The 20,964-nt window shown below is 34.5% G+C and overlaps 1 protein-coding gene and 1 pseudogene across 1 annotated transcript; one reads left to right on the top strand and one right to left on the bottom strand.

Moving 5' to 3' along the window:
• On the top strand, positions 1–12,965 carry LOC142633616 (uncharacterized). The gene is made up of 15 exons (XM_075807859.1): positions 1–553; positions 815–870; positions 1,647–1,705; positions 1,891–1,962; positions 2,405–2,488; positions 2,998–3,105; positions 3,554–3,616; positions 6,595–6,675; positions 7,206–7,271; positions 8,271–8,426; positions 8,872–8,949; positions 9,797–9,835; positions 10,973–11,055; positions 11,377–11,449; positions 12,614–12,965. The coding sequence occupies exons 1-15, from the start codon at positions 51–53 to the stop codon at positions 12,776–12,778; spliced, it is 1,686 nt and encodes a 561-aa protein (XP_075663974.1). The 5' UTR covers positions 1–50; the 3' UTR covers positions 12,779–12,965.
• Positions 12,966–14,193: 1,228 nt separating this feature from the next.
• Positions 14,194–20,339, bottom strand: LOC142633555 (ATP-dependent 6-phosphofructokinase 7-like; annotated as a pseudogene).
• Between the last annotated feature and the right edge of the window lie 625 nt (positions 20,340–20,964).

Raw genomic sequence — 20,964 nt, forward strand, 5'->3', positions numbered from 1 at the left:
TAAACCCTAGATAAACCCAGACACACACACACATTCTCTGTCTCTCTCATATGCAAGTCTCAGACATGAGAGCTGTAAGACTCATCTTACACACCAAAACCCAGAGACTGCACCGCCTCAATCCTTCGATTCCCAATTCACTCTCTTCTTATCCCCAATTTTCCCGCCACTTCCTTCACTCCACTCCCTCTCTCCACCATTCCAACTCCACCGCCGAAACCGCCCCTCGCGCTTGGTCTATTTACGACCCTGCCCCTGGCACCGACGGAAATGGGAATGCGAAGAAGCCCAATTTGGACATAGTCGGGAACAAGAAGAAAGGGAAGGCGAGATTCTCTTGGGTCTGCGCCGATTGCGGCCACTCCGACGGGCAGTGGTGGGGCACGTGCCGCCAGTGCAATGCCATTGGTACCTTGAAGCGGTTTTCGGAAGGCGGATCGGCTGAGGTTTCCGAGGGGAAGACGTGGCTCTCGCCTAAGGCCGGAGAGTTGCGGCCGATGCGGTTGACGGACGTCAATCGAGGGATCAATCAGTTGAATTGGCGAATTCCACTGTGAGTTTGGTACTCTCACTCTCTGTTTGGTTGCAAAGAAAATCACTTCATTTCCACCGAGAAAATGTGTCACATAAATTGCTGACTTGGCGCCAATGAGCTCTCAACTCAACTAACTTACCAACATAAAAAATAATTTTTGATGACGTGGATCATCTTGTTGTTTTGTAAAATTTAATTGCATATTATGTTTATTTAAGAATTGCATGGTGGTTTTTTTCTTAAAGATATGTGATTTTGTGTTTTGTGATTCGTATTTAGGTATGGACCCTTTGGAAATGAGGTTTCTAGGGTGCTTGGTGGTGGTATTGTACCAGGTTTGCCATTTAGTGTTTTTATTGCTTTTTAATATTTTTTTGCTTTCGTTTTCTCGACCTTTCTATGACTATGATGAGTATTGTTAGCTAAAAGTTAGTAGAACATAATATTGACATCATGAAATTCAATTAATGTGTGTTTGATGGGTATTGTTTAATGTCAATATAGCTTTTGGGAATGATAAGATTATGCTATTTGGCTCTATTTCTCTGTGGCTTGTTGACTGGCTATTGCTATAGTTGCTGCCTCAAAGGAAAAAAAAAAATACACACATTCTTTTAATAAAATTAATTTTCGTTGGATGTTAAATCTAAAAATCATAAGTTAAACAAAATTATAATTTCTCTCATCTATATTTTTCAGTTCATACATCAGCAATTCTTTTGGTTTCTGAATTGTGATTTTTGAACACAAACATCCTTTCTTGCAGAGTGGCCTTGTTTTGATTTATACAATTAACATCTGATGGCTATTTTTTTTTTTTTTTTGGGTGAAGATTTTAGTGTTGAATTATATAGAAATGGTTTTGAACTAGTTTTCACTAAGTTACATTTTACTTAATGTTTAAAAGAACAATTTATATACAAGCCTCTGCCTTGGTTATTAATCTGGCAAAATGATTCCTGTTCTGCTATTTTTTAGCCTGTGATAAATTTTGTCGTTAGTTAATTCTTCTGCTCCCGTGACAAACTATTCTATTAGTTGAATGTTTGAGCTTCTAATTCAAAGAGAGTTCAATGCTTATTTTAGCTGTGTATCTTTTTGGGTTTTGAAGGTTCTTTGGTTTTAGTTGGTGGTGATCCTGGAGTTGGCAAGAGTACACTGTTGTTGCAGGTATAAATTTGTTAAGGATCAAATTTTCATCTATGTAGCTTTACATTGTGAGCATACAGATGACTTTGTTTCTTAAAATTGCTCAGAAATACTTGAACTTTTTATACCGTTGGCTGCACTCATAATTATTATATTTCTCTACAAATGGTTTTATTCTGATATCAATTCTTACTTTTGATTCAAAGATTGCTGCTATGATAGCTGAAAGGAATGATCTTGGTCAACCAGCACCAGTTGTGTATGTTTCTGGTGAAGAGGTTAGCATTTGTGAAACTTCATACTGGCTTGTTGCCATGATGAAAGCAGAAAACTTTATTCTGTCAATACATTTTTGGTCGTGTTTTAGCTTCCTAATTCTTGGTAGGCATATTATCTTCCTTGTTAGGTAAGAAGCACACGAACATGAAATAAGGGGCAAATTTTTAGTTTTAATTTTTAACTGATGGTTTAATTATACTCAATTAAGTTGGGGAATATTGCTTCTAATGCTTTTGAAATAGACTCAAGTCCTCTTATTCTTGAAATGGTTTCCATAAGCCTGTGATGTGTTGAATCTAGATAGAGTTAAATCTTCAATTTAGTGTTTCTAAAAATGGAATTTGTGATTTCACCATGTTTGTGTGGATTATTTTTTTCACTTTCCTTGGACCTTGCTATGTATCTAGAAGTAACTTTAACGCTGTTTCTCCCTTCTGGCAGAGTGTTGAGCAAATTGGAAACAGAGCTGACTGTTTGAGTATAGGAGCAGATGAAATTTTCTTATATTCTAATACTGAGATTGAGGTGCTTGATTTTGGACTTGAAAATTTTTATATATTTATTTTAATGATCATTCTAATTTCAACCAATCATGTTGCTTGTACTCAAATCATTCTAATGATTTATGTAATTTTAGTTTGATATAAATCACTCTTGTTTTTTGAGTTTCAAATCTACGTTGTTGGATTTCTCATTGGGTCACATAGTATTGATGTAAGATATCAGCATCAAGTGGCAGAAAAAAGACAAGTTTCATTAAATCCAATATATAGTGTTATAAATGATAAGTGAATGTTTGAAGAGGACATTGATGCAAAGTGAAAACTCTTGTTGATTTAAGATGAGGTGCAACCTGACTTATGAAAAAAGGAAAAAAGAAAAAGATGAGGTGCAATTTGTCCAGTAAGTCATGCTTAGAAACTACTAGTTGTAAATATCTATCAAATGCTTGATAAGTATAAAACTGCTGGTCTGCATATCTGGAACATTGGTGAATGTAGCCTAAAATAATTGGTGCATTTGCCTGCTTTCAGGACATATTAGGGAAAAGTCAGCCCCTCTCACCTCGGGTTATAATTGTCGATTCAATTCAAACAGTTTATTTAGAAGGTGTGGCTGGAAGTGCTGGAGGGCCTGCACAGGTTAGAAGTTTCAATCCTTATACCATACCAGGCAAACAAAAAAAAAAACCTGGTTTTAGCTCAAGATGTTTGACCCATATGGGCCGGCTAGTTCTGTTCTGCTTTTTTCAAGGTGATGCATACAATGGAATAGTACTAGGCTCCTAGCTCCCTTTTCTGTTTGAATATGTTTTTTTCTATTTGGTAATGTATCCAAATCCTCTGATTTTAGAGTATTTTGTGTAGCATTTATATTCACACTAATTTCTCTTTTAGGTTGTCAACAACTCAAAAAATTTTCAATTTGAAAATGGTTTCTTATATTCTTACCTTCTCTTAGATTATGAATATAATAATGCACTTTGGACCAGATTATAACTTTTAAAGTGCACATATTTGATGTGATGTTATGTGGTGGTTTCTGGACAGTACATATAGTGGGTTTTGAGATTGCCCTGATCCATGACAGGTGAAGGAATGCACATCAGCCTTGCTGCGTTTTGCGCAGAAGACTAACATCCCCATTCTTTTGGTGCGTATACATTGTCCAAGTCTGAAAGGAAGCTAGCATTTGACGTTTTTGGATGCATATTCATCACATCTAGGTCTGAGTGTTTAAGCACTCCACTAATCTTTTATTTTATTTTATTTTTTATTTTAATAAGACAATTTAATGTTTTATGTTAAATCCTTTAAGTTGCATTTGTCAGCATTGGGGGTTTAAAATTGTTTGGCTTGTCTTTAGCTAGGAAGCACGGGCACGGGTTCTGGTATGACACGGCAATTTTTAAAAAAGTAGGACTCAGCACAGTAGGGATATGCATATTAATTAATTATAAAACTTAAATATATTTTTATTTATATTGTTAAGATTTTTTTTTCATTTAATGTTAAACATATATCAATTTAAGAGCAATAATGGATAATAAAGTGAATTCATGACTAATAAATGATGTTTAGAAATTAGAATACAAACCAAGAATGATATCCAAAAGTGTAAATAAAAGATAACTAGATAAGTGTTCAAGATTGATAAAAAGAAATAAAAGATAGGTGTCCCTCCCAGCCTCCCAGATGTGTCCCGTGTCCAACACAGGTACGGCACCCCAAATGAAGTGTCCATGCTTCATAGGTCTTCAGCTTCATTAAAAGTTGCCAAATTTATGGTTGTTTTGAATGATAAGCACTTGATGATGGGAGCAGACGATTTGCCAATGAGTTCTAGCTCAAATGGTACATTCTCCTCCCATAATAATGGGATAGAGGGTGAGGTTATGGGTTCATGATTCACTGGGTGCCTATATATCTTACCAATAAAAAATAATTCCGATAGATTTTTTTTTGTTGATGGTGAGTTAATCATTTTTTACTTCATTATCTAGTGGGTTTTCACCTGTGTGTGTTGGTTATGTTTTGTTTCTGTTTAAATTTGAAAATCTTTATTATATTGCCACTGTAAAAAGAGACTATGATCAACAATCTGCTCTGCATGAAATTGTTTCAAGATTCTCTTGTTCCATGCCATTTTCTTGTCAGTTATTAGTTTTTACTGCTTATGTCCTCTTGTTTTGAATAAACACAAAAAACAATAAAAGACAAGCAACACAAGATACAAAATTAATATGGTATAATAAACTCTATGCCTAGATCCATAGGCAACATCAATAATAAATTATTATCACAAATATGAATTACAACCTCATCCACAAGCTCTCACAAATATAAACCAACCTAAATCCACAATACGCCCAAAAGTGCTCTTGCTCCCTTTTGTTGGGAAAGGGAGCTCCCTATATGATTAGTTGAGTTTAAGCAAATTGTAAATTCGCGCTCAAGCTCAGCTTCATAACCAAACCAGTTGCAATCTCTACAAATTATCCTCTTTTCTATCCATTAATATCTTTCCTCTTCGGTTGTTGAACTAAAGGCTCCTCTTTGGTTTTGCTCCTCTATGCATTTCACGTATCTCTTCCTTCATTACCACCAGAACAATTCTATTAACTTATATAACATTGCCTCTTATAGAATATTATCCATAGCCAAAATACCAAAATAATTCAAGCAACCTAAAGATATTATATTTCTTCTAAGTTTTGGTACATGTCTCACACTACCCAAAATCTTCACGCCCTCATTGAACATATTAATTTTTATTGTACCTGTTTCTATTTCTTTACATTCCACATTTCTAATAACAGAACTTTCATCATAATCTTTTTTTGTGTCAGACCTGCCTCTATTCCTAAACATATACCTCCCTTTATCACTACACATACAAAAGTAGCTGGCAGAATCTAAAACCCACAATTTTTTTAATGGAATCTGTATTTTTGCTAACTACAAGAACATTGCCACTATTTTCATCCATGATATCTATTGCAGCAATTGTTGTATTTGTGTACTTCTGCAAACTTGACTTTTTCTAGGTCAAGTTTTAACTTCTTATGTTGATATTAGTTATGTTGTACCTGTTGACGATATTAGCACTGGACTTTGATCTTGACTTCTTTATATCAAAATTCTTCTTGCACTACATACTCCTACCCTGGCTTGATTTGGATTTCACCAAGTATCATAGGAAGGTGAAAGTGAGCCTAAAAGCAATAGGGCTTGATCCTCCTCAATCTTGGTATTTATATTCGAGAATCGAGTAGTTAAATTTTAAAAGCATACATATGATTCTTAATTTTAGTAATTTCCTCCACAAGCAATTGATTAACTCTTTCTTCAAGTACAAACTACTTGTAAATGGCTTTTAACATATTTATCTTCTTTAACATTTTTCATTGTTCTTAAGGTGAAATCTCGTTCAACACACTATACTTCTAGGGAAAGACTTAAACGAATAGTACCCACCACCTTCTTCTTAAGTTCTTCCCATTATTATTGGAAATAGTGGCCAGCTTTTGACTTCTTACCCAATTCCTTAATTAATCCTCATTGCACTAAAAATACGATAATGTTGATAGTGATTTGCAAAGACTAAATTGTTTTTTTCATCAAAGGCTCCATCACCTTCGTTCATCAACGTGGAATCCCAAAACTAACAAGTGTACCTCCAAACTTATCCTCTTATGGGCTGAACTTATAATAGTATGATTGATAAGTTGGATATGCAATACTGAGCATCACCTGAACTCATAACAAGTGAACCTCCAGACTTTATCCCCTCCTGGGCTGAACATATAATAGTGTGACTGATAAGTTGGATATGCAACGCTAAGCTTCACCTTTGTTTAGTATGACTGATAAGTTGGTTATGCAATGCTAAGCATCACCTTTGTTTTGGCACTCGAGTAGTTTTCTCAAGTGTTTTAACTTTTTATTTATCTTCTTTACTTTAGACATGCATTTAAGTGTAACCTTTTCTTTTTCAGAGTATGATCAGTTGATAATACGGTATTGTATTAGACTGATCTGTAGGGTTTTCTTCAAATATTGTCTATCAATTTTTAAGTTTTCAACTTTTGTGATAGCTAAGTAATGCTTTTCTGCTCTTTTGTATTTCAGATTGGACATGTGACAAAATCTGGAGATTTAGCAGGACCTCATGTCTTGGAGCACATTGTTGATGTTGTTTTATATATGGAAGTTGGTACCTTGTTACCTTTTCTGTTCCTGCATAGTTGGTAAAGGTGGCATCTGGTCACTTTGTAGTCTACCTTTTTATATTTTCTTTCACTAGTGCTAGGAGCCTCGTAGCTCAATTGGCACCTCCTGATGTTTCCAACAAAGACGTCCAGGATTCAAATCCCCCCCCCCCCATCAAACAAACACACACACACACATGTATATATATATTCTTTTACCAGCATGTAGTCTATTTTTGGATCCTTAATATCCTGTATCAAATTAGAACCACAACCATAAATTATTCTAGACTTTGCCAAGTTAGCCAGTTGGAGATTGGATATTCCTTGCATTGGAAGCCATCAAGATTTTACTTTATTCTCACCTGAGTGGTTTTATTATATCCTGTCTTGCATGCATATTACTAAAAATAATTAGCTTCTTGCAATGTATGTATTTCATGGTTAGTTGGAGCTTCCAAATGTGATGGATGTGCTAATTATGCTATGATGCCAGAAATAGATAACTGATATTCTCATGTCAATAATTAGGGGGAGAAGTACTCATCCTATCGTTTGCTTAGATCTCTGAAGAATCGTTTCGGATCCACTGATGAGGTATTCCATCAAGAGATGCTGTTGCTTCAATTTTATTTATAATATGTATCCTACATCATTATGCTGTTTATGCTTCAAATTACATTCCACTTAAAAATTGCATGCAGAACCATTTAGAATTAACTAAATGGGCATATTGCCCTTCAATCCTTATCTTAACATCTTTTGGTTGGCAGCACTGATAGTGATGATTGTCATGACTGTATTAAGTTTTATTTTTGTGTTTGAAGTTGTTGGTTCATATTTTGGTTGTGCTTGCTTTTCTGTCCATGGCTACACTAGCTGACGCACTCAAGTCATCTTGAGCTTATTGAATTTTTTTTTTTTTGAGAGAGAATTGAGCTTATTGATGTTGATTGAGCAAAGTGGTCTGTCTTCAATCTTTTTTGTGTAAGTTGTGTAGTTTATCTCACATGGTCTAGCATCAAAACGAAAAAGAACATGTTGACAAGTTATATAAGTTACTTATCAAAAAGGCATGGTAATCAATAAATAAAGTTTCATTTTGAATACATTTCTTAAAAAAAAGTAGTATCCATGCTCAAAACTTCCACTTTTCTTGTGGGGTCTTGGAGAGGTCATGGTTGGGCAGCCTTACCGCAATCATTTTTGGAGAGACTAATTCCTGGACTCAAACCTGCGACTTGTCACTTTTGGTGGAAGGGATTTGCCATTGCACCAAAGCTCAATCTCTAGCAATGAATTGAATGCATTTCTTACAGAGCTCTAAGTTAGTATAAATTGACAATAGGCTTTCTCCTTGAAGTTTTTATTTTTGAGTGTAACGCTTATATTACTTAGGCAATTATGTATTTTTTGAGCTATGTTTTTTTTTTTTAGAATAGGGGCTAGAGGATGCATATGATTTTCATTTCAGTAAAGGTTGTTCACCTAAAAATTGAATGGGAAGGTTTACTTAATAGGAGCTTCGTCATCCTTCTAAATATTACTAGAGTTTCTTCAGTTTGTGTTGATGATAGGATTAATGCTTGCTGTCAGCTTGGAGTATTTGAAATGTCACAATCCGGGCTGCAAGCTGTTTCAAACCCCAGTGAGATGTTTTTAAGTGATCAGTACTCAGATTCAGAGTATTTAGCTGGACTAGCTGTGGCTGTGATTATGGATGGATCTCGAACTTTCCTAATTGAAGTTCAGGTAGTTTTTTGGTAATTTTGTACTTCTTTTTTAATCCTTTGTTGCAGCATACATTTAACTTTGACATGTTTCTACAAACTATATGATTCTATGACACAAAAAGGAAACAAAAGTAGCGCTAGATCTCATTCTAGATAGAGCAAATCCTTTAATTCATGAGGGGCTCAGTAAATTAAAAAGAAAGAAATTTGGATCCACAAGATGAAAGAAATAAACTGATTGCAATTTTATTGATAATAACTTAAATAATTTTCAATTGATTTGCAACATTAACTAGCAATGAATTGAAAGATTAAGTCAAAATTATCTACTTCCAGAAAATCTATAGACTTTGAGGTATTGCTTTCCAATGAATAAATGGAATCCAAAGACTTGACTGTAATAGACTTGCTATCATATTGACTTGTCTAGAAAAATTTTGACTGACGTTTGAATATCTGTGTAGGCATTATGTGCATCTGGGTCAACAGCTGCAAGGCAAGTTAATGGCATTCAAGCAAGCAGAGCTGACATGATTATTTCTGTAAGCAATGCTCTGGAGTTCTTTTAATATACATGCTCATGCAATATCTACTATACAGATCTCTATCTTTTTGCAATGTTTCACAAAATTTCCTTGGATGGTGAGAAATAATTAAATTAAACATTCTCTTTGTCATGTAATCTGATACCCACCTTATCAAATTGTAGTTTTCAAATGCTCATTGCCATCGTGATGTTCTACTCTCATGCTGCTAGTGCTTTGCAGGTTCCAGTTCCACTTTGTTTGTGAGATTACAATGATTCAATTGAACCTAGCATTTGTATTTAGCAATCAGATTAGGCCAACCTTTGATTTGTTTATAAAGTCAATTAGGCCAATGTGGTTGTTCATGCATTGACCTAAGGACAGGGTTCAAACTCAAGACTACATGCTCTAATATCATAATAGATTATTGATTCTCCCAATAGTTTAAGCATTTAGGAAATTGTGAATTCAATCATTTAACTATAATTCTAACAAAGATCTTTCCTCAGCTGCAAGACAAACTGTTGGGCTTATTTGAATATATATATATGTGTGTGTGTGTGTGTGTGTGTGTGTGTATTTTAATTTAGAATTCAAAACAGAAAAAATGTAGTCTTAAAATTTTTTTTTTTTTTGTGGAAATATGTGTTATATTTTATTTTCAGCAACCAGAGGGTAAGGCCCACTTTGTCACTGCTATTGCTTTTCAGTTTTTTTTTTTTTTTTTTAAATAAATAATTCAAATAACTATTCTAGATGATCATCAAGATGACATTTTACTTCTTGGCAGAACATAAAAGGTTGCCTTAAATGATGGTCCACACTTGTAAGCTTACCATCTTGAATCTTGTATACATTGTAGGTTCTGATGAAGCAAACTGGCCTAAAGCTTCAAGAGAATGTAAGTTGATGTTTCCGTAATAGATAAAGTTTTATCTTAAATCGGTTTGGATGAATATCCTTTAACCTAGTATGTGGCAATCAGATGACCATCAACGTGCATTTTAATCGAACAACTCATTAAGTATTTAAATAAGTCACATGCCTAAATAAGATATAATTAAAAATGCTCGTGGATAGTCATTTGATAGCCGCATATGGATTGGAAGAGAATTTCATCCCTCCACCTCTATAATGGTTGTTCCCCAATTCAGTTTTCTTCTCTATAGTTATGTGGCTTATAACTGGGTTTTCTGTCATTTAATTTCTTTTGAAGTTTTTCCAGGATTGAGGCTTTCAACTGAAAAAGATTAGTGAAAACTTTATAATGTTTTGAGGACAAGGTAACAAGGGAAAACATAATGACTTATCAAAAAAAAAAAAAGTGCAGAGCTATTTTTTAAGCTTATGAAGCATGATGAGGGCAACACGTTATGCTTTTAATAACAATAGAATCAGTGTTTTTAATATACTGACAAACACATGAATATAAGAGAAATATCAGTTGAAAATAACATTCAAATTATGTTTGGAAGAATTTGAATATATGCCATTTAAACAAAATACTATTATTCCATACACAGCAGATCCTGATAAACCCTACTTATCCTACACTCATACCCAACCTCCATGACATACACGGCTGATCTAGGAAACTAGCACATAAGACTCTAAAAATTTTGACACCAGACCATTATTCTAACAAATTCATTGAAAAATCTGCACATCACCTTAAACTGCTAAAAGCTTTAATGCGTTTTCATTTGAGTACTATAGTCAGTAGAAGTATTCAATCACATGATTTTTTTTTTTTTTTGGTTTCAATGCAAATCCTCCATGGTGACTTTATTGTTGCCATTGGTGTAATTTTTTAAATACCAAGTCCTTTGGTGCCTTTATTCAGAGATTGATGTATTTCAGAAAAAAGATGGTGCAGTTGATTATACAATTATGAAATGTGTTCCCTTGTATTTGGCTATCTCTTGAGCTATGTTAAGTACTTTGGCCTTTATTGATCCTTTTTCCATATATAGTTAATGTGTTTTAACTCAATGGTACTAGCTAATGTGTTCCCTTGTTTTTGTACTTTTTACTATAGGCAATCTTTTTAAATGTTGTTAGTGGGGTGAAGCTGAGTGAGACTGCTGGGGATCTTGCAGTAGCAGCAGCAATTTGTAGCAGGCATGTGTTTTATGATCCAGTTCACCTCATTACCTTTTTCCCAACTTTCATGCTTTATTTCTTTAAATTAAATATTGGATTTTACATACTTTATGAGATTTTCATAGCAAATTTTAAGCATCCAACTTGATGTATATGTTAGTATGTTTCAGCATTTCTACAAGTTTTGCAATGTTGATTGAAATAAAAATAAAAATTGCCTCCTGCAGTACTTTCTTTTTTCACTCTCTTGCCCCTTGGATGTATTTACTGATTATGATTATCTTTTTCCTTCTTCTTCTTCTTCTTCTTTTTTTTTTTTTTTTTTTTTTTTGTCTCCAGTTTTTTGGAGTTTCCTATTCCAAACAATATTGCATTCATTGGTGAAGTTGGACTTGGTGGTGAGCTTCGCATGGTAAGCAATATGGTTCCATTTTATTGGTATTAATTATTAACATTGCTCTAATAATTTATTAAAAAAAGTTACTTTCAGTAACAAAGTTTCAGACGTACAATCTTTGTTGAACTCAGCCAGTCTGGTAGCATCTCCTTCCCTGTTTCCACTTATGGAATCTTCTTTCTATTCCATTTGTGACAGTTACTTTTGTTGCTTATATTGCATTCAGTTATATATTTCCTATGCACAAAGTATATCCTCCAGCATTTCCAGATTTTATTTTTCTGCTAGCCCTTCTGAAAAAAAGAATGTAAAAAGGATTTCAGGCAGGCCCCGCCAGATTTTACTACTTAGTTTTTGTTTAGTGATACTGCAGTTTAGCTGAGTTATTATGTTCTTCATGTCACGCCCCGCCCCCCATGTGCACGATATTGTCCTCTTTGGGCGGCCCGAAGGCTCTCTTAGTCCCTCAAGGTTTTGTTCTTCCCACGTGACACCAAGCCTCGTGGGAAAAGGCCTCATACACATCAAAGAAGGGCACCTCTTATGAGCCAGGCTCTGGACGCTCACTTAAGCGATGTGGGACTTTTGGCCTCTTGCCTCACCCACACCCTCAGAGGAGAGCCGTCCTTGGCTCTGATACCATTTGTCACGCCTCGCCCCCATGTGCACGATATTGTCCTCGACTTGGTGTCACATGGGAAGAACAAAACCTTGAGGGACTAAGAGAGCCTTCGGGCCGCCCAAAGAGGACAATATCATGCACATGGGGGCAGGGCATGACACTTCATATGTAGAACTTATTGGAGTTTGGACTCTATCAACGCTTGGCCCTCTTTATTGTCTGCTTGCCAAAGTTTTGACTAGATTGGTGAGCCTGATTTGTGAATGGAGCTGAGCCCAAGTAACCTTTCTGATAGTAGTAAGCCTAGAGCTAGGCAAAGCAACTAATTCCATGCACAAAATGTTGATAAAATTATTGGATATTGTTGATTGGTGTTTAGAATTCATTTCAAGAATGCAATACCAAAGTTTATAAGTGGACCTTGTCTTAGCAGTTCATCTGAGATTTGCTAGCATTGCAGCTAGCACATATATATGGAATGCTTTTTCCTTTGTTTATTATTTTCCTGCTTAAATGATACTTTTGATTTTTGAAACTGTTTCGTTTCAATATTTTAGGTACCTAGAATGGAGAAAAGGGTAAACACAGTGGCAAAACTGGGCTATAAAATGTGTATTGTTCCCAAATCAGCCGAGAAATCTTTAGGATCTCATGGTTTTGAAGGAATGGAAATCATAGGCTGCAGGAATCTGAAAGAAGTTATTAACACTGTGTTCAGGTGAAATGAAGATGGACATCAGGTTTACTCCTTGTGTTACATTAAGATTTGTAGAAATTCTGTAAATTTTAGGTATGAAAATGTTACACATGAAAAATAGTACAATTATTACAACCGCATAGCAAAATGAATATATTGTTTATTTTGGAGCCCTTTGCTGATCCCTAATCAATTATATTGTATTTTGACTATTTTCCTTTATGTATTTAAATGTGCTGCTGCATTCCACATCAGTCCTTGGTGTATCATTGACAAAATGTAAATGATAAGATGCTTCATGTTCGAAACTTTGTCAGAAGAATGATAGCGCCAAAGCTAATAAAATGTTGCTGGAGAAACTTCACAAGAATGAGCATCTCATGCATTATTCAAGCGAGTGGTGGCAATAACAATTTTAAATGGAAAAACTTTTCCTGTTGAGAATGATTTGGTTATGTTAGTAAGGAATAATATTTGCTTGCCAGTTGCAGCGGTGTAAGCTCCTAAGCAAACTGACATTGTACATGACAGATTTGTTTAAAGATTCCTTTTGGCCTTGGTAAACTTAAAATAAAACTTGTTCATAGAGTCAGAGTGATGCAAAGGATTGTTATTGAACTTTAGAGTTCCACTTATCCTGTTGCTTCCTTATATATTGGACATATTATTCCTCCAGCCCATTACAAGATCATTGATGATTATAAAACCTTTTTCGTGTATTTAACATTTGAACAAATTAAATAATTATTAAGCAAGTTATGTAATAAAAAGTACACGCATATAATCTTTTTATTTTTATTTTATAGATATGATAGTATTAAAAACCTATAGCGTCTATTTCATAATAATTGTTTTTTATCATTAAGTCAAGACACCGATTGGTTTTTAGTGTAAACCGGGGTTGAATTCTAGATTTTTTATTCAACAACAAAAGACTTTACTTATTAAACTAATTGAAACTCATAGTAAATAATCTTTTAAGTTGTCACATGGTATATTTTGGAGTAAAACTGTGTCCATGCTGGAAATGGCAAGATTGAGTCGTATTTGCTAATCACTAGTCTTATAGATGGCCTTGCTGGCTTAGCCTTCAAAGCTACGAACTAGGGTTTTCTCATGGAAAAGGTATATACCAGCCTTCAAAGCGAAGGCCTGTCTTTCTCATGGGTATGCTTGGTTTAGGGAAGCAGGGGGGAGAGGAAAAAATTGCCATGACATGTTTCCTCAAGATCTTCGATGTTTGTAACTCTCTCTCTCTCTCCAATCTGATCTACAATGAAGTGGAGAAATGCACGTAGACACAGAATTTAAGTGCAAATATATGTATTTAGTACTTATGAAATGCTCAGAGATAATTGTATATTCCCCCGTATAATAATGTCATAACCACCGTTCAGAATAATATAGTGGTTCTTTATGAAAGTAGTGTAGCCCCCATCTATGGTAGGGTAATTTCACACTAAAATTATATGAATCACCACTGGGTATAGGGTTCACTTGGTAGAACTTATATCAGCATGCAACAAAAAGAAAAAGAAAAGGGGTACTCCCAATGACAGATAACTTAAAATTAGCAGCTGCTCAAATTGAATTGGTGCTGCTAGTCACTTTTGGTTAGCCATTATGGCTTCTAAATGCTGTTCCCATTTACTAGCAGGATTGGTGGTTCTTCCTCTCTCGTGTCCTCAGTGACATCTTTCAGGTCTCTATGCTTAGTTGCTGTTGCTTCTAAATGGTTCTCCCCGTTTATTGATTGGATTTGTGGTACTTCCTCGTTCTTGTCTCCGATGACATCTTTATGGTCCAAAAAGCTTGGCTGATTGGTTGAACACAGCAGTCTTGCCCACATCCTGTCAGTTATCACAACCTTGTTTTGTGTCTCGATCACCCGCTGCACAGAAAATTCGATTTACTTGAGCAAACTAGTCCATAAGAGTTTTAGAAAAAGAAAGTCGTAGTTGCTAGTAATAAAACTGATATTGCTCCAGCTTTAATTGAAAGAGCTCATCTCTCGTTTAATCCACTGGAATTTTTTTTCTTTCTTTTTTTGGATAAGATGCAAGTTCCCTTCGGCAATATTTAAAGAGGAGAAAATTAGGCTTGATATTATCAAATGTCAATTAAATCTGTTCAATTTGCATGATGTCGTAAACTGGAACTTTGTTCAATTGGGCTTCCTGGATATGTATAATGTAGCAAGAAGGATAGTTTCAGATTGCTCGCTCATGCAGGGGCCATATATATGCAATTCCAGCAGTTACGTGCAAATAGCCCATATAGACAACTAAATATGATTTAAGGGAAGATAAGAAATTTGTTTTGAATCAAAGAAACTCACCCGGAATGGTATGTAAGCATGTCTTCCATTAACAGGGCCAACTGTGAAGCCTGTATACCCTGCCATTGCACCATGAATTGCACTGTGTGCAAGGAGGGTGCAATAAACATTATCAGATGCATTGCTCGGAACAGCACGTATCATATAAGTGGGATCTGCAAGCAAACAAAGTCTTATCATTTTCTAATCATATTGAAGGACAAATTGAAAAAGAAACATATAATAAGAAGAAATTATTTCAATAAACTAACCTATATATTTGAGATTTATAGCCATCTTCCGTTTCTTGAAGTGATCCTGAGCAACAAAAAACCTATGATTAACTTGGAAGAACTTTTCATGTTTGTAATCTAGTCACCAGTAATTAACAGCATTTCTCTGAAAAGAAATAAAAATTATAATCCCCCACATGATTCTCTATAAATCATATCAATTGAAGTGAGTGACACTCAATTCACCATGTTGCAGTGCTAATCGCTTACTATTTGTCAAACTGAAAAGGGGCACCTTATACAGTTGAATAACTTGAATTACTTCAGAAGTCTCCGGTATCATGTCCCAAAGCAAAAAGGAAATTATAGGCAAAGCCTCTAGTTAGAACTTAGAAGTCACTACACAAATACTCCTCTTACAGTTCTTTCATTGCTAAATCATAGCTGATATGTTCACAATTTGCAAGGCATGGCATAAAAATATACATTTAACACCAAAGTGAAATAAAATATCCTAGAATTTATACCTTAATCCTCTGAGATATCCATAGACCCACATCCTTGAGTAGCTTATTACCAGAAGCATCTTGTTGGTCATTGGCGCGAATGCATTCAGAAAGCAGCTCTTGTCCTGCGCCTTCAGCCATTACTATAACCATGTGTCCATGTTCTTTCAATCTTTTCTCAATGAATTCAAATAGTCCACCAGGTCCTTCAAGATAAAAGGGTGACTCGGGGATCAAGCAACAGTCCACATCTCGGCTAGCAAGAGTAGCATACATTGCTATGAATCCTGCATGACAAGAATGAGGTGAAGATAATTTAAGAAACATTGTTTCTCTTTATAATGGCTGATTTAATTAAGAAGAGCTTATGAAAGAGAAATGGCTCAAAAAAAGAAAAGGGGGGGGGGGGGGGGACACTTAATGAGAACACTAATTGACCTGGATGCTTAATTACTAGGCGGACATGCCCCATTCAGCAATCAGCACCCTAGGTTGATCAATGTGATCATTTAAGAATGCTTGCGCCTTGCTAAAGTAGTATTAAAGAAGACCAAGTAAAAAGTGAAAGAAGTTAAAACAGAAAGACTTAAATAAGGAGGAGAAATATTAATATTGGTATGGATTAGTAGGAAGTGGTTTAGAATTTGAATTTTCTATTCCATAAAATGACAAATGCAAAAGATGAATTTTGCTCAGAATGCTAAGATTTGCCACGTGAATCAATGATAAATCTAAGAATAATTAGCAAATTATAAATATAGCTCAAATAAAGAGAAAAAGTTCTAACTACAGGAAAAAAAAATGGGGGGGGGGGGGGGGGTGGGGGGGTGGAAGAAAGGCAACAAGGAAAGAGGAACTTCTTATAAATTATGAAGCTGTCCACATGCATAGATGTCACGAAATCAATGAAAAAAAAAATCCTAAATAGTGGCCCTAGTTGTATATCCTAAAAATTGAATGTTCATTACTAAGGAAAGTCTTTAGCTCTCTTTTCAGTGTAAGCTCATTTCACTGTAACATTAAGCACAGGTTCAAATCAAACCAACAAATTTTCAGGTGTGACTTCTTTGATCTGTTAAAATAGCTACTAAAGGAAAGAAGCTTACCACTGTAGCGGCCCATTAACTTGACAAATCCAATACCATTCTCAATGCTCTCTGATTCAACATGGGCTGCATTAATAGCTCGTTGAGCCTCCTCAACTGCAGTGTCAAAACCAAAGGACTTGTCTATAACCTGAACCAAAAAGGGCATAATATTCAATATTGAGTCAATTCCAACATCATATCAAAGTTTTGGATCAGAAGATGGGAATAAACAAAACTTCAGATGTTGAGCTTGAGAACTACCGGAATGTCATTATCAATGGTCTTTGGTATTCCTGCCACCACAACTTTAAGGCCACGCCTTCTAATTTCCTGCATTCATAAGTTATTTATAAATAACTAAATACTATGACCAGTAATTATTCTTACTCAATTTTATAATTATCATTTTAGCAAACTCACACATAATCCCGTCATTGTTAAGACTTGTTTATCAAAAAAATCATTGCATCCGCATTAAACTGAATTACCTCAAAAATCACAGAAGCCCCTTTCTGAGTTCCATCTCCACCAATTATGTAAACCTGAGATGATATTTAAAAGAGGAAAAAAAAATTGACATGGGATTAGTTTGCAAAAGTAGATGCAACGAATGCAGTCAGATGTATGAATTAAAAAGGGCAGACAAATTAACCTGATTAATACCCCGGTCCTGAATGCTGTCAACAATTTTAGAGGTATCATGGCCTCCGCGTGATGACCCAAGGATGGTGCCACCACGTTTATGGATGTCATTCACCACCTTTGGTGTCAAAGGAATTGTATTTCGAGCATAAAAACCTCGGTAACCTCCCTATATGTATAAAAATTAAAAAGACCCTTTTAGTCAATATTGTATAATTATGCATTCTTTTTTTTAACACTATCACAAATAAAGTACTAACCAACACCAGAGTTGAGTCATAAAATCAAAGTGTTGGTCTCCTTTCGGATGTCAAAAAGTTCAACAAGAAGGAAAAGAATATAAGAAAGAATGCTATCAACAACATTTTCAAGCATTGTCAGCATTCTACCTTCCTTTTCCTTGTACTTCCCAAAAATCCAAACAAGGACCTAGACTGAAGTTTAATGTAATGACAGAAGCCTTTGCTCACCTCAATCCCAAGAACTTTGTGGACACCATACATGTGGTATAATCCACATACTATTTCCCTAATCACTGTATTTAGACCAGGGCATAGACCACCACATGTTACAATACATGCATGCACGTCCTCTGATTCAAAATACACCTGAGAAACATTCAAAATATGTGCCGTTATTCACAATAACATGGACAGAAGAATATCATGAACTCTAAGGGGGAGTAAAAGTATAGACCTTTTGACGAGGTCCAGCTCGACGAAAATGTGTCCCTCTTGGACTATCCTTCGCAACAACAATCTATACAAAGGAACAATATTGGAATTAGAAAACTATACACTTAAATTTCAGTAAAGCCATTAAACAACAAAAATTCATCAGAAAGAACAACCAGTACAGATCATTTACCCGTTGAGCAACCGTATCGTCTACATTAACAAAATACTGCCTGCTCAAATCAGAAGACAATTTTAAATTAATCATCAAATCTGTTTATAGCATCCGGGCATAAATTAACCATCAAACATGGCTACAGAAAGAAGAATTTACGCATCAACTTACTTAACAACTGAATAGGCAGGATTGTCTTGTAACGGATTCGGATATGTCTGCATGATAACATAACATAACATAAAGAATAAGCTACATCTCACATGAAGTCCTTTCCTCTTCAAGTCAAATTTAATAGAAGTAATCACAGTGCTTATAAAACTTCAATTGTTGATTACGGACCGCTCTTTGAAATTTATTTTGTTACATTGTCATGAAAGCGATCACAGTCTATGCTTTTCTTCCCAATTATTAAGTTTCTTTCCTTCTTTCTTTTTTTTTTCTCTCTGTTTTTCTAGTTTATAAACATTAAATACAACAAAAAATACATACATACATACATACATACATATACATATACATATATATATATATATAAATCTTAAAAAATATATATTTTTGAAAGAAAAAAAATCATGATCTCTCTTAAAGCTTATTTTTTAGTGCCTTCTTAGAATTTTTTTTTTATATATAATATAAAGTCCCTGTTAAAAAATAAAATAAAATAATAAGAATTATCTGACTTTCTTTTCAGTTATATAGTTTCCCCTAGAAAAATAAAAAGAAAATAATTAACACTAAAAAAATTTAACTCCTATAACTATTACATAATATTAATTTCCAAGAACATAAACAAACGCAATAACAATCAAAAAAGAAAAAAAGCAATAAACCGTAAAAAAAGCTTATTAATTCCTATTCCTTCTCTTTTAATTCAGTTCTCTCCGCAACCGAACAGGCCGTAAATAAGAGAAAATTATAAATTCAAGAAAGAAAATTTCGTAAATTCCATTTCCATTTCTTTCTTCTGTTTTCTCTGCAACCAAACAGACTCATGCAATACTATCATATAAAGCAACATCGAGAGTCATAAATTGATAAAATTCCTTGCTCTCTCTGTTTTGTTCTCGGAGACCAAACAGACTCTCATGCAATAATATCGTATAAACACAGACCGCAAAGTCATAAAATTCGTTTCATTTCCTCTTTTCCTTACGTCCCCTCTGTTTTTCTCCTCCGCCAAACAGACCATCAGAGAGAGAAAAATCAGTTTAAGTTAAAAACTTTAAAAACAAAAATTAAAAAGTTCAAAAAATCACTTTTCCTGTTCTTTCCTTTCATTTTCTCATCACAAAATTCATTTCTCAGCAACCAAACAAAGCCACAGAGAGAGAAAAAAAATGACTTTTTTCTTCTCTGTTTTTTTTTTCTCTGCAACGAAACAGAGTCTCGAGCAATATTATCGTAACGCTCCAGACGAAAGTCATAAAATTCCTTTTTCCCTTGCATTCCCTCTGTTTTACTCGGCAACCAAACAAACCATCAGAGAAAGAAACAGAAAAAGTTAAATTTCACAACTTCAAAAAACAAAAGAAGTTCAAAAATCTCTTTTTCCTTCACTTTCCTTACATTTTCTTCTCAACAAAAAGACCGATAGTGATAAAAAAAAAAATCATTTTTTTCCTTTTCATTTCTCAGCAACCAAACAAAGCCTTAAAGAGAAAGAGAGATACGGACAGGGAGGTCAGGAATGTAATCGGTGAAGTGAGGAACGTCCTCAAGAACATAACCAGCTTCGCCGGGGACGATTTTGGGGTCGGAGTTGACGGAAATTGCCAAAGTGCCCTTGTAGTTGTTGCGGTGGCGGGGAATTGGGGTGTGATTGGGTGTGGTGGTGGTGTAGGAGTTGGTGGGGTCGAAGCAGCGGAACCTTGGTGCGGAAAGAGAAGAAGAGCTTGAAATCGGAGCGTCCATTGACTGTTATGGAATGGCGCCAGCACTGAACCAAATTCACTACATGCCCCTTATTTGTAGGCACCGTTCGATCCAACAGTGTGTTGACTTTTTTGGTACTTTTATTTTTTCACACAATTCAATACATGTCTATTTCCAAGCTAGTCTCTCCTTCTTTTTCTTTTCTTTTTTCATTCTAAAAAAACAAGTACAAACTTTTTTTAAACTGAAAAACTTAGTCCTTAAACCTAATCTAATTCTTGAATAATTACTTTCTTTTCTTTTATTTAACAATGATTAAATTACTTTCTTTTCTTTTATTTAACAATGATTAAAACTTAGTTGATTGGTTTTGAAAAGTATTAGATTTAGAGCATTCACTTTAGATTGTGCAAAAATTCATATTTAACTTATTTTTTCTATTTTATATACTAGTTTTTCAGAATATTCAGATTATTTATTTCATATTATATGTATTATATGTCATTAAAATATTAATTTTATTGTTTTTTTAAATTATTTTTCTTTCTTCGCACACAAGAACCTTTATCAACTTTCTTCCTTGGTCTTCAAGATATATAAAGAAAGAATAAACAACTAAATAAAAAATGAATAATATCAATGTAAATTTACTTAGTTACTATAACAAACTTGTAAATTGACACAATTATACACAAACTAAT

Source organism: Castanea sativa, chromosome 5, assembly GCF_040712315.1.
Source record: "Castanea sativa cultivar Marrone di Chiusa Pesio chromosome 5, ASM4071231v1".
In the NCBI taxonomy this organism is placed as follows: Eukaryota; Viridiplantae; Streptophyta; class Magnoliopsida; order Fagales; family Fagaceae; genus Castanea; species Castanea sativa.

Coding starts and splice junctions, on each gene's coding strand:
- LOC142633616 (XM_075807859.1), top strand. CDS start 51: ATGCAAGTCTCAGACATGAGAGCTGTAAGACTCATCTTACACACCAAA. Junction 871..1,646: donor TGGTGGTGGTATTGTACCAG/GTTTGCCATTTA, acceptor TGGGTTTTGAAG/GTTCTTTGGTTTTAGTTGGT. Junction 1,963..2,404: donor TGTATGTTTCTGGTGAAGAG/GTTAGCATTTGT, acceptor CCCTTCTGGCAG/AGTGTTGAGCAAATTGGAAA.